We start from the raw sequence: 15,874 nt of genomic DNA, 5'->3' as shown, positions 1-15,874 counted from the left end.
TTACAAACAATAGTGACAATAAATACTACAATTTTTTTCCCAATACACCCCTAAGTGCCTTAAAACACGTACCAAGGATGTTGTAACCATGCAATATGAAATATGATTTACAAGTTAGATAGTTCCTTAATCCTAACATTCTCCCACTAGACATCATCTATTTAGGAATCGCAAACTAAGGAAAAACATCCCTTAGCCAATCATGTTCCACCTAAATCTTCACCATGCTCTCATGCTCCAACAAGATACTTGCAAAAGCACTCATGCTAGCCACCATCAAGAAAAAAAATCGTAACATCCTCCAACATGGCATCTATGGAATAAAAGGGAACATGCCAAGGTGAACCATATTCACTAAAACCTGCACCAATCTTTACAAGAGCACAAGCATCAAATTCAAATGATAACAAAGGCTTGGAGTAGTTATCCATACCTCAAACTAGGGTATACCATCATATATAGAACTTCATGCCATCAACATACCAACTCAAAAGCTACAATCAAGTCTCAGTATATCCTTCCTCCTATCTCAATGCAACATACCAATGTACAAATGACCACAAACAAGACAAACTAATAAAGTCTGCATTAACATTGAAACAATCTCGTGGATATAGACAATCTACATCTCAATCATCCCATTACAACCAAATGGAAAATCTGCCCACACAACTAATCATCACATTAGTAATCATCAAATCAAAATATCAAACAAAATAACCTGACATATGTCTAGAGACTAATCATATTTGATTGTATCTCTCAAGCCTCACCCAAGTCTTTCTAGTCTCCACAAGCATCCACAAATCAATCCATGCTAACTTCACCATTGTCAAAGTTCCAACTACACAATCAAGAACACAAACATGACATCGTGATCTATCATCTCCTCAAAAGACGATAATATGCTCCAAAAAAACATATCATAAACTAACACCTCACTAAAGACTCAAGAGTCCTCCATGGCAAACCAATATGTCAAACCATCTCCAATCACATGCAGATAATCATCAATCATCAATCATCAAATGATGAATCTACATCACTGCCAAAGCTCCCACAGAATTGAATAACCAAACTCTACACAATTCACCTTTACTGCTTGTTGTGACCATTTCACACATCGCCCCATTAAAATGGGGACCCCCTCTTTTTTGCTCTTGTTTTGCCTGTTCTTCTCTCTGCTTTAGGGTTTTGAATTAAATGAGTGAGTCGTCTGGATTAGGGTTAAGCCTTAGGGTTTCCTTTGATATTTTCAAGCCGAAGTCCAGTCCAATTTTGAGAGATTGTTATGCATCCTCCTGAAGATCGCAATTTTGAAATAGCCCGAGTCTGTCAAGAAGTTGAGTATGTCTCAGGATGGGTCCAGTCAGATTTTGAAGGCAAGCTCAAGTTAGGTCTAGGGGTTAGCATTTTAATGGGATTATGCAATTTTGTCCGGGTGAATTTTGACCAATTTTTTGATGGTTTACTAACTAGCCCCTAGCCTTGGAGATGACCTAATTATGCCTTGTCAAGTGATTGAAGATCAAAAATGTGGATATTTTGGCCTGCAGAGGTGAAATCGCTCCTGTCCCTCACCCAGGGACCAGGGCGAAAATGATATTTGGTGCATATTGGTTATTGACTTGTTTAATTTGTTTTGTGTAGGGTCTCCACGGGGACAAATCAAACATGAATTGAAGATTTTGAAGATTTTGAAGACTCAAAAATGATGAATGTTGAAGATTCAAGACAAGTTCGCTCCTGTCCCTCACCCAGGGACCAGAGCGATTTTCCTCAAACACACCTTCTTGGACATTTTTTGGATTTGGACTTTTGTTCATAACTTGCGAAATGATGGTATCTTCCCCAGCAAAGGAAATTTGAGATGCAAATTATGAAGATTTGACCCTAAGGAACAAAATCGCTCCTGTCCCTCACTGAAGGACCGGAGCTTGTTTCTCAAAGTTGCACTGTCCTTGCAGGACCAAGACAATTTTTTGATTGGAAGAGATCAAGGAGGGCATGTTTTGTCCATTGAATATAATTTGAGTGATTGGCAAGTAAGGAAATATGCTAAAATGACAAAATCGCTCCTGTCCTTCACTGAAGGACCGGAGCTTGAATTCCAAGTTTGCCTTATCCTTGCAAGATTTAAATGATTTCGTGATTTGGAAGAGATCAAGGAATGTACGTTTTGCTCATTGAATATAACTTGAATGGACCACAATGGAGAAAATCGATCCAAATTGGCAAAATCGCTCCTGTCCCTCTCTCAGGGACCAAGGCGAATTTTAAAGAGAGCTCCTGTCCCTCTCCTAGGGACCAGAGCGATTTTCCCTCGAGATAAGTTTTTGGCCAAGGTAAAGCGAATTTCAAGCTTGATATGAAGGAAAGAGGGCATAGTCACTCCATTGAAGATAATTTTGAAGGTTGCAAAATGCAAAGTGAGCCCATAATGGCCAAGGCGCTCCTATCCCTCTCCAAAGGACCAGAGCGATTTCCTCATAAGGCAAATTTCCCGCAAAGTTAAAACGAATTTCATGTTGGAGATGAGTGAAGGAAAGCATAATGAATCCATTGAAGATAGTTTTGAAAGTTAGCAAAAAATGATTGAGCTTATAATTGTAAAAACGCTCCTGTCCCTCACCAAGGGACCAGGGCGAAAAACATATCATCAAGTCTTCCCTTCCAAATTTGGTCGAATCCAGGACAAGGCACAAGATGGCGATGATATTGGAAATGCTTCGAGGAAAAGTGAAGTTACAAAGACCACGAAATTTGAGGAGAAATGGCCAAAGAGCTCCTGTCCCTCACCAAGGGACCAGAGCGAAATCTTCAAAAAACATAAAATGCTTAACATTGCGAAGTACTATTTCTTGTGTCCAGGACTCAAGGTGGAAGGGAAAGTGATATTCTACGTTTACAAAGCAATTTAAGGATGATACGATCAAAAGTTTATGCCAAGGACTAAAGGGCGCTCTTGTCCTTCACCCAAGGACCAGGGCGATTTCTATAAAACCAGTCATTCCTTTCCAAAACCACGTCAAGGCGAAGTCATGCAAAGTCCAAAATATCTTTAGGAAGACGATGAACAAGGAACCAACCTTAAAAAATTGACTAACTTAAGCACAAATGCAAAATCGCTCCTGTCCTTCACTGAAGGACCAGGGCGAATATCCTTGAAGGAGCTCATTTGGTATTGAAGAAGCGAGTTTGGCATGCATAAAGCAAACAAGGAAGGTCATCGATTGCCTTGCAACATGAATTGGCGGTTGGAAAAGACAAGAACCAAGGCTAAGTGTGGGATCGCTCCTGTCCCTCACCAAGGGACCAGGGCGAAAGTACTTTAAGGCACACTCCTTCCACAAAAGGAATGAATTAAGCTCAAGGTTCCCAAGCAAAATGCTATTTTGGACGTCCAAGATGGGACTTTGAACGTGAAAAACAAGAAATGCAAGGCCAAATGCATGAGGCGCTCCTGTCCCTCACCCAGGGACCAGAGCGATATTATTGATGTCCCAAATATCTCCCATGCTTAGGCGCCAACACTTTTTGAATTGCATTAAATGCCAAATTCGATAAAACTTTGGAATATTTTTAATTAAAATGGGCATTTAATGAGTTCGCATAAGGCATTTAATAATTAATTTAGCCTTTTAAAAAAATCGAAATTCTAATTACAAAGGCATTTTAATTAATTAATTAAATTATTAAATGAAGGGAGTGCGCTTGGGGTTTTATTTTAAATATTTTAACAAAGGTCGGCCTCCTCTTTATTTGATTTTTATTTATTTTTAGACTTATTTTCCAAGTCGGCCTATGGGGATTTGCAATGCATGAGCGCCTATATATGGGAGGTACTTTGAGGCATTTTAATCCATCATTCAATCATTGTTTAAATGCGATTTGGAGAAGCAATAGAAGGAGCGAAATCTCATCCAAGGAGAGGTGCGAATTTTCAATCCAAGAGGAGTGCGAACTTTGCTAGAGGTTAGAGGTGGAGCGAGTTTCCCTCAAGGCGTTGAAGACCCAAGGTGGTGAAGTTGATGAAGGAGGCGCCTTTGCTAGAAGACTTCGATATTCATTTTGCCTAGCAAATTTCTTAATTTTTGCATCGCTTTTTAGAGCTAGTTTTCAAAGAGAGGTATGGCAAGATCTTCCTAGCCTAATTTTGAAATTTTGAAATTTTGAATTTCCAATTGCATAATCGTATTTAGGAAATGATAATTCAAAGATTTATCATGAAGTTTCCTAAATTTAAAACTTAAACTTAATCTATATTTTTACGTTCCAAGGTATATTGCTCATTATGAAATGTTGTGTAGGTGTCAAGATGGCGACCCCAAAGCCAGGAGCATCCACCAGTCGTCCAGCCCTCATGAAGGAAGATCAAAGGAATGAAGAAATGGAGACCAAGATCGTGTCAAAATGGAGCAACATTGGAGATACCAACTTGGGAAACTTCAGTGTGAAGAAGTTTCGAGAGGTCCCCTACATTGGAAAGCCATCACCTGTCGGAAGGAGAATAATTGAAAGTGGCATCATCAAGGCAGTTGGCTTCCCTTTAGCAGTCCAGTGCCATGAGCTGATGATCGAGTGTGCTCGCCATTATGACCCACAGTCAAGATCGATCGTGTCCAAGGAAGGAAACACTTTGGCTTATCTTTCAGATGAGGCTATCAGTGAAGCTCTCCATCTGCCAGAACATAAAGATATGATTTACAAAAGCTTGGAAGGAGCTAGATCCATGTACGAAGATGATCCAGACACTTGCTTGAGCATCATCAACAAGAATTGGTTACTCAAAAGTCATCCTCGCCTAAGCAAGATTCCCAACACACCACATAGGATCGACTTCCAGGAGGAGTACAAAGATTTGGTAACCTTACTCAATCGAGTTACAGGGGCTCCTCAAGCCTTCTATTTTGAGAAGTGGATGTTCTTCTTCATCCAAGTGATAGTTCAAGGAAAAGGAACAATTCATTGGGCTAGAATTATTAGCCATTGCTTGGACGTACAGTTGAGAAGATTGAAGGCTACCAAGTCATTTCACATGAGCTCGTACATCATGTATGCCTTGATCAGGAGTTTTGAATATGCAGGACTACCTCACAGAGGGGCGATTGGAAGAGGACCTGGAGAAGTCAGAGTTTGTGACTCTTATGTTCATTTGCATCATCCACCTGGGAGTAATTACAAGTTAGTCAATGATACCTTCACAATGAACATCACCAGGACACTGCAAGGCGGGATTCACAATCGGCTATCTCAGGAGGCACAAGAACTTGTAAAGAGGTATGGTGCTTGGTTTATCCAATTCCAGAAGTTTACATATATTAGAGTTCATGGGTGTCCTTCACCTCCATATATGTTGCCAAGATATCCGACAGACAGGATAGTACTACTTGAGGTGACTAGGCAGTTGGCAGCTTATGCGAAGGCATTCAGACACAGGCATGGAAATGGGATTCCTGTACCTATCATACTAGGAAATTCAGTTGAGGTATGTCCTAATGCTCCAGCTTTAGATGATGCAGAAAGGGAGTTGGCCTTATATTCATTTTCATTCTTTTCATTGAGGGAGAATTTTGATCCTTATGGGTATATAGAAGAGACAGTTGGTAGAAAATACAAGAATGAATGTCAGGTAGAAGACTTTTGGATGAATCTCTCAGATGATTTAGAAGTGAAAAGAAAGATGCATTCCAGATTGCCTTTGGATTTCATCAGGAAATGCAAAGTTTACAGAGTGGTCGATCAAGCTCAGGACAGTGGCAGGCACCTCCAGTCATCCTATGATAGAGAGGACAAGGCAGTAAAGATAGATTGAAATGAACCTGAGGTTGTGGACTTGAAGACTTTGATGGCTCCAGTTTTGTCCTGTACGCGCAGATGGGTTGATGTGCAACATCAAAAATTGAGAGAGCAGAATATATCAATGACTTTTACTTTGGAGGAAAGGTCGGCAGAAGGAGGAGCAAGCGCAAGCGAAGGCCATCCTCATCCTAGAAGCACAAGCGAAGGCAATCCTCACCCCAGAAGCGTAAGTGAAGGCAATCCTCATCATAGAGGTGCAAAGAGGAAGGAAAGACCTGAGAAAAGAGAATCTTCCAAGAAGAAGCAAGAGGCCAATCGAGATCGCTCATCCGGCACATCTTCTCGATAGGAGAAGAGGACACTTGAAGTGGAGGAATCTATGGAATCAATGGTTCAGAATGATAAACATGAAGGAGGACAGGCATCTCAACGTTCATCAAGTCAATCTCCCCAGGTCAATGAGCTACATGAAGACCAGAATGACGATGAAGCGACGTCTCCTCTCCGGAAAGAAGAGTCACTACCTAAAGAAATACAAGTTAGAGAGACAAGGTCCGCCATTCCAGATTGGTTGAAGGAGAGACTAACAAGGGTGATTGTGATCGAAGACGAAGAAGATAATGTGATTGATTTAGATAGCCTTGTTGGAGATTCTCAGGTAGTAACAGAAAAGAGGAAGGCCACCAAAATATCCAAGATGATCAAAGATGAGACAGGGTCCAGGAAGTTGCAGATAGCTACACCGGCAGTGGACAAGTACGAGGGTGAAATCCTTGAAGAAGTATATGATGTAGAAACCGTTGAGCTTGGTCCACTCACCACCGAGCAGGGATTGGATGAGGCAACTGATTCATTTGAGGCACTTAAAGACAAACTTAAGGAAGAAATGGAAAAGAGTAGAAAACTTGAGAGAGAGAGAGGTGCTTGGAGAGGCTACTTTAGCCACCTCAGTCAGCCTTTGGGACGTCAGGATCCAGCAGTATCTCCTGTGCAAGCACTTCCCCTTGAATCAGTTGGTGAGGCAAAGAAAGTTAAGAGCTTGGTCCAGCTTATGAGCTCTTGGATTGACAAATCCCATATAGTTGCCATTGAGTTTGCAACAAGAATGATGCAGACCATTCATCAGGCTATCCAGGTCCTTGAGATCATCCACAACCTAATGATAACAGTAGCCGCCTTTGCTCATACTAAAGATGTTATCATTCCTGTTCTGCAAGTAATCAGGCAAACACCAAGGAAGATCTTAGCACAAGAAAAGATAATGGATGGAGGAGCTCATAATTTACTCCAGTGGTCTACTTTACTCCAGATGCAGGAAGTTCTTTTTGAGGATACCAGCGCCAAATGCAATCAAGTGGAGGAGGTCATCCATCCAATCCAGGACAAGGTGTTTGGGGTTTTATGTACTATTCTTGGCAGAAGGATCGAGGTTGAGACAGATGTGGATCTTCAAGAATTAGAAGAAAGGGTCAAAGTCATCTTTTGCAAAGATGAGAATGTGATTACAGATGAGCAAAGAGATCAAATGTTTGCTACTATGCTCCTGATTGAGAAAATCAAGGAACTCGAGCCTGAATGGGACGCAGCTCTTCTCAAAGCCTTTGATCAGATTATTCACTTGGAAGAACGAATGAGGAATCTTCCCGAGATTCCTATTGCTAAGATCGAGGGAATCGTATCCAGATTCATTGCATATGCTAAAAAGGAGCATTGGAAAGGGAATAAGGTTCTAGAGGAGAGGTTGTTATAGATGACTTGGCACCTTAATTATCATTGGTCTATGTTTCCTAGATTTTTGTGCCAAATTAAATATTTGGCTATGCATTTAATGTTGTGCAATAAAAAGGGAACTTTTGTAATAAAACCCTAATTAAGGTTTAGGTGTCAAAATCTCAGCCGTTGATCTTCTTTTGATCTGGGTCGTTCATTGTAATCGAGGATGCTATATATACCCTCACTCATTTTCATTTTGTTATTAGACGAGTTAGAAATAGAGAGCAATAAGGAATAGTTAGAAGTTTAGAGCTTTTGGAGAGAAGAAAGTTATTTTGTAGCAAGATTGAGTTGAAGAAAGGATTTCAAACAATTGTTGTCTATTTTGGCTTTGAGATCAATAAAATATTGAAGTTATGGTGTTTTATTGCAATTCTTGTGGCTATCTTCATGGTTGTTTGTTTTCTTGAATCATTCTCAGTCGAAGTAGTATTTAAGTTTGAAGGACTAAGTGTTGGGCTTGATTTTGGTGAAGATTCACGTTCCAAACCACTAGCTTCTTACTGATTGTGGGAACGCCTTGTGTGGTCAACTGGAGAGACTTGAATTGCTTAAACCTTCAATCGTCATTGAGCTTTGGGTATGTGCCTTTGTGGTAGTGTCCATGATCCTTGATGAATTGAAAAAATCATTTGTTACCTTAGAAGATCGCATCAATTTCAGTTGGGTTGTTATTTCATGGCAATATTGAAATTGGTAGAATCTTGCCAAGTCTAGCCTACATTAGGTCATTCATAGGATTAGAATAGAATTTATCCCTTGCAAACTCTACCCTTTGATCTTTTTGAAGAACTTGTTAGTTTAGAGAAATCTTGTTCCTACAGCTTGGAGGACGTAAGGCCCCTTGATGAAACAGCATTCACAACGACCACTGGTGCTTATCCACACGTAGAGACCCTACATAAAAGAACATTGGAGTCACCCTGATTGATCCTTTTTTGCGACATCTTCAGCAATCAGAGGCTTTATTCAAGAGAGGATAAGGTACCCTTGGGTATTTTATTCTGTGTATGATTGTGTACAAAATACACGTCAACACTGCTACTAGTGGAACCCATCACCCCTTTATGAATGTATTACAAACAATTGTGAGAATAAATATTACAAATTATTTTCCCAATACACCCTACTTGTGCCTTAAGACACTCTCCAAAGATGTTGGAACCATAGTTGAAAATCTCGGACTCGGCAAACCAAAATTTTGGACTCGGACTCGGACTCGTGAAAGACTCGCGAAAGACTCGACAAAGACTCGGCAAAAAAAAAAACCGTAGTTTTACAGAAAAAACATAAAGAAATTAATGCATTTAGAGAACATAAGTGCCATAATTGAAACATTACACATGTCATATGATCTACAAAGTACAAACACGCAATATTTGAAATTTCATCATTCATGGCAGCATATTCAAGTTTCAACTTTCAACTCTAAAATGTATAATGGCAGCATAAGTATATAAATGTTCACAAAATTACATATAATGATATGTCCAAGTCCAACTACAAATGTGAAAAACAACAATGTGAATGAACAAACCAAAGAGAAGACTACATCTTCCTCTTTGTATTTTTCCTAATATAGCTCAATTTTTCAGGCCTTGAGCTAGAAGTAGTAGCAGTGGGTGTTGTGGTATCTAAATGGTGAGATGATTCTTCTTCAAAGTCAAAGTCCTCATCATCATCCTCATCTTCGTCCTCATCTTCATCCAATCTTGCTCCTTCTGCATCTTGTGCTGCTCCTCTCTCTATTTCTGCAATTTCTTCTTCGGTAAGGAGGACATCATCACCATCATTTTGTTCATTCATGGTCCAATCACCATATGGATCAATTTCATCCAAGTCAATGGCCTCATATGAAACACCCTCCACCTGTCTAACTCGAAGGCGAAGGTTGTACCGAACAAATACTAGATCATTGAGCTGCTTTTGTGACAATCTATTTCTCTTCTTTGTGTGAATGCTCTCAAAGACACTCCAATTTCGTTCACACCCAGAAGCACTGCATGGCTGAGACAAAACACGGATAGCTATCTTTTGAAGATTAGGCGTGCCGGCACCATAATTCTCCCACCATAAATCTACAAAAAACATTTAGAAATATTAGAATTGAGAAAAAAATGTAACAATCAAGTTTGTAGGTTTTTTCTTGCACTATTGAACTAAGTTACTAAATTTTTTACCTGGTTGTTGTTTTCCTCTCCTATCAATTGCTAGTTGTGATGAGAAGAGTCTCCCCTCTGCACTTTTGTAGATCTTGAACAATGAACATTTCCAAATTCAGAAATAGATACTAGATAGTCAAAGTGTCAAACTCAAATTCAATAATGAACATTTCCGAATTCATAAATAAAGATAGAGCAATTGCAAATGTCAAATCTCACCTCCAACTCATCAAGAACCTTGTCTCTCAACTCAGGATCAGGTGTCATCTTATCAATGCATGTAATAACACCTGCCATGACCTCCTCATCAGCCCTAAATGAATCAGAGAAGTAGAATTTCGGGTTCAAAAAGTAGGCGAAGGCATGTATCGGTTGGTGGAGTTGATTTGTCCACCTACGATCAATGATGCGCCAAAGGATTTCACATTTTCTTGTATTTCCACGATAGTAATGTGAAATGGCCTCTTTGGCCCTATCCATGGCCTCATAAATGAAACCCATTGGCATGCCCTCTCCATCCACCATACGAAGAACCCTTACCAAAGGTTCTGTCACCTAAAAAAATTAAAACAAATTTTAAATTAGTACAAAATCAACCCCTAAAAAATAAAATCAGCAAATAGACAAGATTATATAAACTTTACTTTTGTGTTTGTTACTTACCGCAGTCAACTCCTCTCCACTTTTATTGAACCCTTCATCAAAAACAATGCAAACAATCTTCTCTACTTCAAGTCTTTTGGAGCATGCAGACCCCAACCAAGCATCTAACACAAACATCTGCTTAAGATGAGGAATGGCACTAAGAATGCTCTGCAAAGTGATGAAGTGGCTAGCAAATCATGTCACTCCAGGTCGCACAAGGTCCTTGCCATTTGTGTGTTTTCTCATCAAAGCAAGCACCCAAGTATGGTTGTAGATGAATTTGGTGACACTTTTTGCATCTTCAACCACCTTCTTCACCCATCCAATCTTCCCAATGTCCTCTAGCACCAAGTCCAAGCAATGTGCAGCACAAGGACTCCATGTAATCGAAGGATGCCTCTGCATAAGCATTCTACCTGCAGATACATATGCAGCTGCGTTGTCCGTGATAATTTGGACAACATTCTCAACTCCAACTTCCCGAACCACACCATCCAACAGATTACACAAAGTCTTTGCATTTTTTATTTCATTTGAGGCATCAACAGACTTTATGAATACCATTGCACAATTTGAAGCCACCAAGAAGTTGAGAAGAGTCCTATTCCGTCCATCTGTCCATCCATCAGATAAAATGCTGCATCCTTTTCTCTTCCAATACCTTTTCTGATCATCAACCACACCTTCTGTATTTTTCACAGCTTTCTCTAGCAATGGCCCACTGAAGTCATGACCTATTGGGGCCTTAAACCCCTTACCCGCCACTATACATGCATTAACAAAACTTTCCCAATACACATTGTTTGCTGCATTGAAAGATAGATTATTGTAAAACCAAAAGTTTGAAGCTGCTATCCGTGCTTGTTCATGCTTCTCTCTATTCCATCCTGTACCTTCAAGTGAAGGTTGTGCACCTGGAACATTGCGTGGTACAAAAAAATTAGGGTCTGATCTAACAGGAGTGCCACTAGCCTCACCCTCATTGTCACCAAAAGATGAAAGTGACTGACGACCCCGACTGTGACCAATGGGACCCGAAGTGGACAATGTGGGATTCATTGCAGCTGCCATGGTTTCTCTTGTTTTTTGCCTTCCTTCCTTATGCATATCATTCTCAACAAGAATGGCCTTCATCTCTCTAATAATTTCAGGAGTTGATTTGGGGCATGCCTCCACACCATATCCAGGTATTTGTGCAAGGTGGTATTTTAATCTATTGATTCCACCAGTCATCCATTTTGTGCATTCGGTGCAAGTGACCTCCCCCTTTTTGCTTCCTGCAATCCCATATTTCCAAGCCTTATCTCTTTGTCTTCCTAACCTTGGGGTTGCCCTTGGAGTTGAACTTGCCATTGCTGATTTAACATGAAAAAAAAAAAATCAGCAGGGTTTTATGGAAAATCAACAAAAAAAATGACAATGAATCATTTGGGAAAAATAGCATTCAAAAACAAGAAAAAAAAAAGAGGAAATAACTTAGGAAAGAAAATAGAAAAAAATTTGGCAACATATCCCCTTGTTTTTCAAGATTTTTTTCAGTTTTAAAACAATGAAATGATTCAAATGAAAAAAAAAAAAAAAAGAGAAAAAATCCTTACCTAGATCTCTCTTGCTGATTTTTCCTTCTTCCCTCTACTCCTCCAAACCCTTCTAACCTGCTAAAGCCAAAAAAAAACCAAAATGAAGTCAAAAATTAAAAAAAAACTTGGTTTTAACCCTTTACGGGCGCGTTTTTCTGGGCCCGCGAGTCCCTGTGAAAGACTCGCGAGTCCGAGCGAAAGACTTGCGCGAATCTTTGCGAAAGACTCGCGAATCTTTCGCAGGGACTCGCCTAGACTCACCTCGTGAGTCCTAGGCGAGTCGACTCGCGGCGCCAAAGGACTCGCGAGTCCGTGGCGAGTTCGAGGCGAGTCCGCGATTTTTAAAACTATGGTTGGAACCATGCTATATGACATAGGATTTACAAGTTAGATAGCACCTTAATTCTAACATTCTCCCACTTAACATCATACATTGTAAATTACTAAATACATTTATAGGAATCACAAACAAAGGAAAAACATCCCTTAGCCAATCATGTACCACGTGAATCTTCACCATGCTCTCATGCTCCAACAAAATACTTGCAAAAGCAATCATGATAACCACCATCAAGCAAAAACCTACTAACTATTGGTATTATGGATGACTTTTTCATGTGTTGCATTGGTTTTGTCATTGATGTCAACACTTGTTTTCTTGAAGGTTTACATTATGTTCACCGGTATGGTTAATGGCTTATGCACAATCACCAGTATGTGTTCACCAGCAGGTTATATTGTTCACCGGCAGCGATGATAACTTGGAGATCATTTGGTTATGTCGAAGACATGGATTGGAAGTTTGGTTTTGGTGTTTTGCTTATTGGTCTAATCGGGTTGACAGATTTGCCTTTACCGGCAGATAAGTCTAGGTTATGGACCGGTACATGTTATCTATTCCAGATCAGCACGGCACGTCATGGAGATGATTTATTGATTGGTAAATATATTGAGCCACAATGTTGTATCGCATCAAGACTTATTTGTAATTGATTTAAATGTAATATCTTTAGTGAGCCGACCTATTCATTTGGTCTTAGGTTTTGTATAAATGATTGTAAGATCTTACTGAAGATCGTAATGATGAGTGTATTCGAATATTGAAGAGCGAAAATAAGCAGATCCTTGTGTGAATCACGCAGACATTATTCGAAGGTTGAAGGAAGGTTATGAAGGTGTTTTGACACTCTTGTTCAGAGCTTAACCGCTACTGAATCCAGCATTGGAGATGCTATTTTGAGCAGTACATTATCATTGGATTTAACCATCCAATTGTGTAGTCAGTGTGACTCCTATTTTGTGATTGAGCAATGAGCTCTAGGCAATTGGTTTTACTGCATGTGCAGACCCCATTTGTATACACATACTATCTGCAGTAGTTTCAACTGATTGTGGGTAAGGTTTCCCACCGTGGTTTTGCCCTTACCAGGTTTCCACGTCAAAATCTTTGTGTTATGTGTTGTGGATGTTGTTTCTCTTTATGTTTCATGCATTAAGTTAAACCGATACTGCTATATCTGTTAATCTGTTTTACCGACACTTAAGTTTGGTTTACCAGCATTGAGTTTAAATTGGAATAACTTGCATTTGGATTACAATTTATTGACAACTGGTTCACAACTGATTCACCCTCCCCCCCCCCCCTCTCAGTTGTCCTTCTCGGGACCTAACAAGAGCCGAGTCCTCTTTTTGCAAAAGCCTAACAGCTTGAGGAGATCCTATGGCAACAAATATTTTCAAGACGGGCAGTCTGAAGCTTGATGGAACTAACTATGGCATATGGAAGATCGGAATGGAAACACATCTGAACTACATTGAAAGAGATATATGAGATGTTACAAAGAATGGCTATGTTGCTCCTATTCCGAATCAACCTCATCCACCAACATTGGCTAAGGACATGGACAATGATTGCAAAGCAAGAGAAGCACTTATGAGCGCATTATCAGATCAGTAAATCATGGGATTATCAGACCGATCTACTGCTAAAGCTATTTGGGATAAGCTGGAGACACTGAATGAAGGAGATACTACTGTCAAAATTGCAAAACTGGAATGTTACCGGGTCAGGTATGAAAATTTGAAAATGGAAGAAGATGAAAGAATTTCTGCATTTATGGAAAGAGTTATTGAAATTGTTTTAGGAATACAATGTTGTGGAGGATCCTTAAGTGAAGATGAAATTGTATCTAAAGTTTTAAGAGCATTGCCACCGGCTTACAAAATGAAAGTAACTACTATTAATGAAATGAGAACAATGCCTAATACTTCAGTTTCTAGAGATACTTTGGTTGGAAAACTTTCAGCATTTGAACTTGAGGAATTTGGTCATGTTGCTACTATAAAGACTGATTTAGCTTTCAAAGCATCATCATCATCATCATCAGCATCATTATCATCTGACAAAACTGATTGGAAAGCACTTTATGCAAAAGAACTTGAAGATATGAGGAGAGAAAATGAAGAACTTGAAGCACTATTTGCAAGAAAAATGCCTAAAAGTCCAGCAGGAAGTAAGTATGAAGGTAAAGCACCTTTCAAATGTTTTAATTGCAATAAAGTTGGTCATATGGCATCTAGATGTCCTAATAGACAAGAAAGATTAAGGGAGGAAGCAAAAAAATCATATAAACCTAACCCTGAATATCAGAGATATAGATTCAAGAAAAACAAAGATAAGTCATGTTACTATGCAGATAACGGATGGGTTTTTGTTGCAATAAAGGAAGATCAACCGACACCTATTGTCAAACCGGTAGAGCAGGCACTTGCAGCAAAAATTGAAGAAAAACATGAATGGATTATAGATTCTGGATGCTCACATCGTATGACTGGTGATAAAAGCAAATTCTTATCTTTTCAAGAAATTCATGGAGGTCTAGTAAGGTTTGGAGATGATAAAGCTTGTTTAATCAAAGGAAAAGGCACTATATCTTTGTATGGTAAGCACAATATTGACAATGTTTATTATGTAGAAGGTTTAAAACATAATCTTTTGAGTATTGGTCAGTTAGTGGAAAAAGGATTTCAGTTACAGTTCAAGAATGGGAAATGCAAAATCATAAACAGAACTGGATTGGAGATTGCAACCGGTAATTAGACTAAAGGTAATATCTTTCACTTGAATACCAATGATAAAACATGTTTGATTGCACATATTGATGAAAGTTGGTTATGGCATAAAAGATCCTGTCATATGAATTTTGATTGCATTATAAAGATCAGTTCAACTAAGGCAGTAAGCGATTTACCTAAGATTGTGAAACCTCATAATCCGGTATATGTAAGGAATGTCAAATGGGAAAGCAAGTTAGAACAACATTTAAGAGCATTACTGAGAAATCAAATAATATTCTTGATTTAATTCATACTAATTTATGTGGTCCTGCAAGAACAAGAAGTCTACAAGGAGATAGATACTTTATGCTAATAATTGATGATTATTCTAGAATGTGTTGGGTTACTTTTCTCAAGGAGAAATCAAAAGCTTTTGGAAGATTCAAGATATTCAAGGCAATGGTAGAGAATGAAACCAGCAAGAAAATCAAATGTTTAAGATCAAATCAAGGAGGAGAATTTACATCAAGAGAATTTAATGCATTCTGTGAAGTGTATGGAATCAAAAGACAACTATCAGCACCCCGAACACCTCAGCAGAATGGAGTTGTGGAAAGGAAGAACAGAACCATTCTGGATGCAGCAAGAACAATGTTAATGGAAGCAAATCTACCTCATGTGTACTGGAGAGAAGCAGTGAATACAGTGGTTTATACTTTCAACAAAGTTCACATCAAAAGTGAAACCGGTAAGACCCCTTATGAACTATGGTTTGGTCATATTCCTACTCTTAAGTATTTCAGAATATTTAGAAGCAAATGTTATATTAGAAGAGATGAAAATATTGGCAAGTTT

The 15,874-nt window shown here is 39.1% G+C and overlaps 2 protein-coding genes across 3 annotated transcripts in view; both read right to left on the bottom strand.

The window, feature by feature from the left end:
• LOC131039832 (glucuronokinase 1) overlaps nt 1–15,874 on the bottom strand; it is a 140,778-nt gene that overhangs the window by 2,726 nt on the left and 122,178 nt on the right. The gene's annotated exons all lie outside the window — the stretch shown is intronic.
• LOC131039848 (uncharacterized) lies at nt 8,896–10,525 on the bottom strand. Its single transcript, XM_057972703.2, has 4 exons — nt 10,401–10,525; nt 9,957–10,292; nt 9,756–9,828; nt 8,896–9,653 (listed from the first exon to the last, which is right to left on the bottom strand). The coding sequence occupies exons 1-4, from the start codon at nt 10,515–10,517 to the stop codon at nt 9,124–9,126; spliced, it is 1,056 nt and encodes a 351-aa protein (XP_057828686.2). The 5' UTR covers nt 10,518–10,525; the 3' UTR covers nt 8,896–9,123.

This window comes from Cryptomeria japonica, chromosome 5 (genome assembly GCF_030272615.1).
Source record: "Cryptomeria japonica chromosome 5, Sugi_1.0, whole genome shotgun sequence".
NCBI classification, from domain to species: domain Eukaryota; kingdom Viridiplantae; phylum Streptophyta; class Pinopsida; order Cupressales; family Cupressaceae; genus Cryptomeria; species Cryptomeria japonica.
Note: the sequence above shows the minus strand (reverse complement) of the source record. Positions and strands in the feature narration are given on the sequence as shown.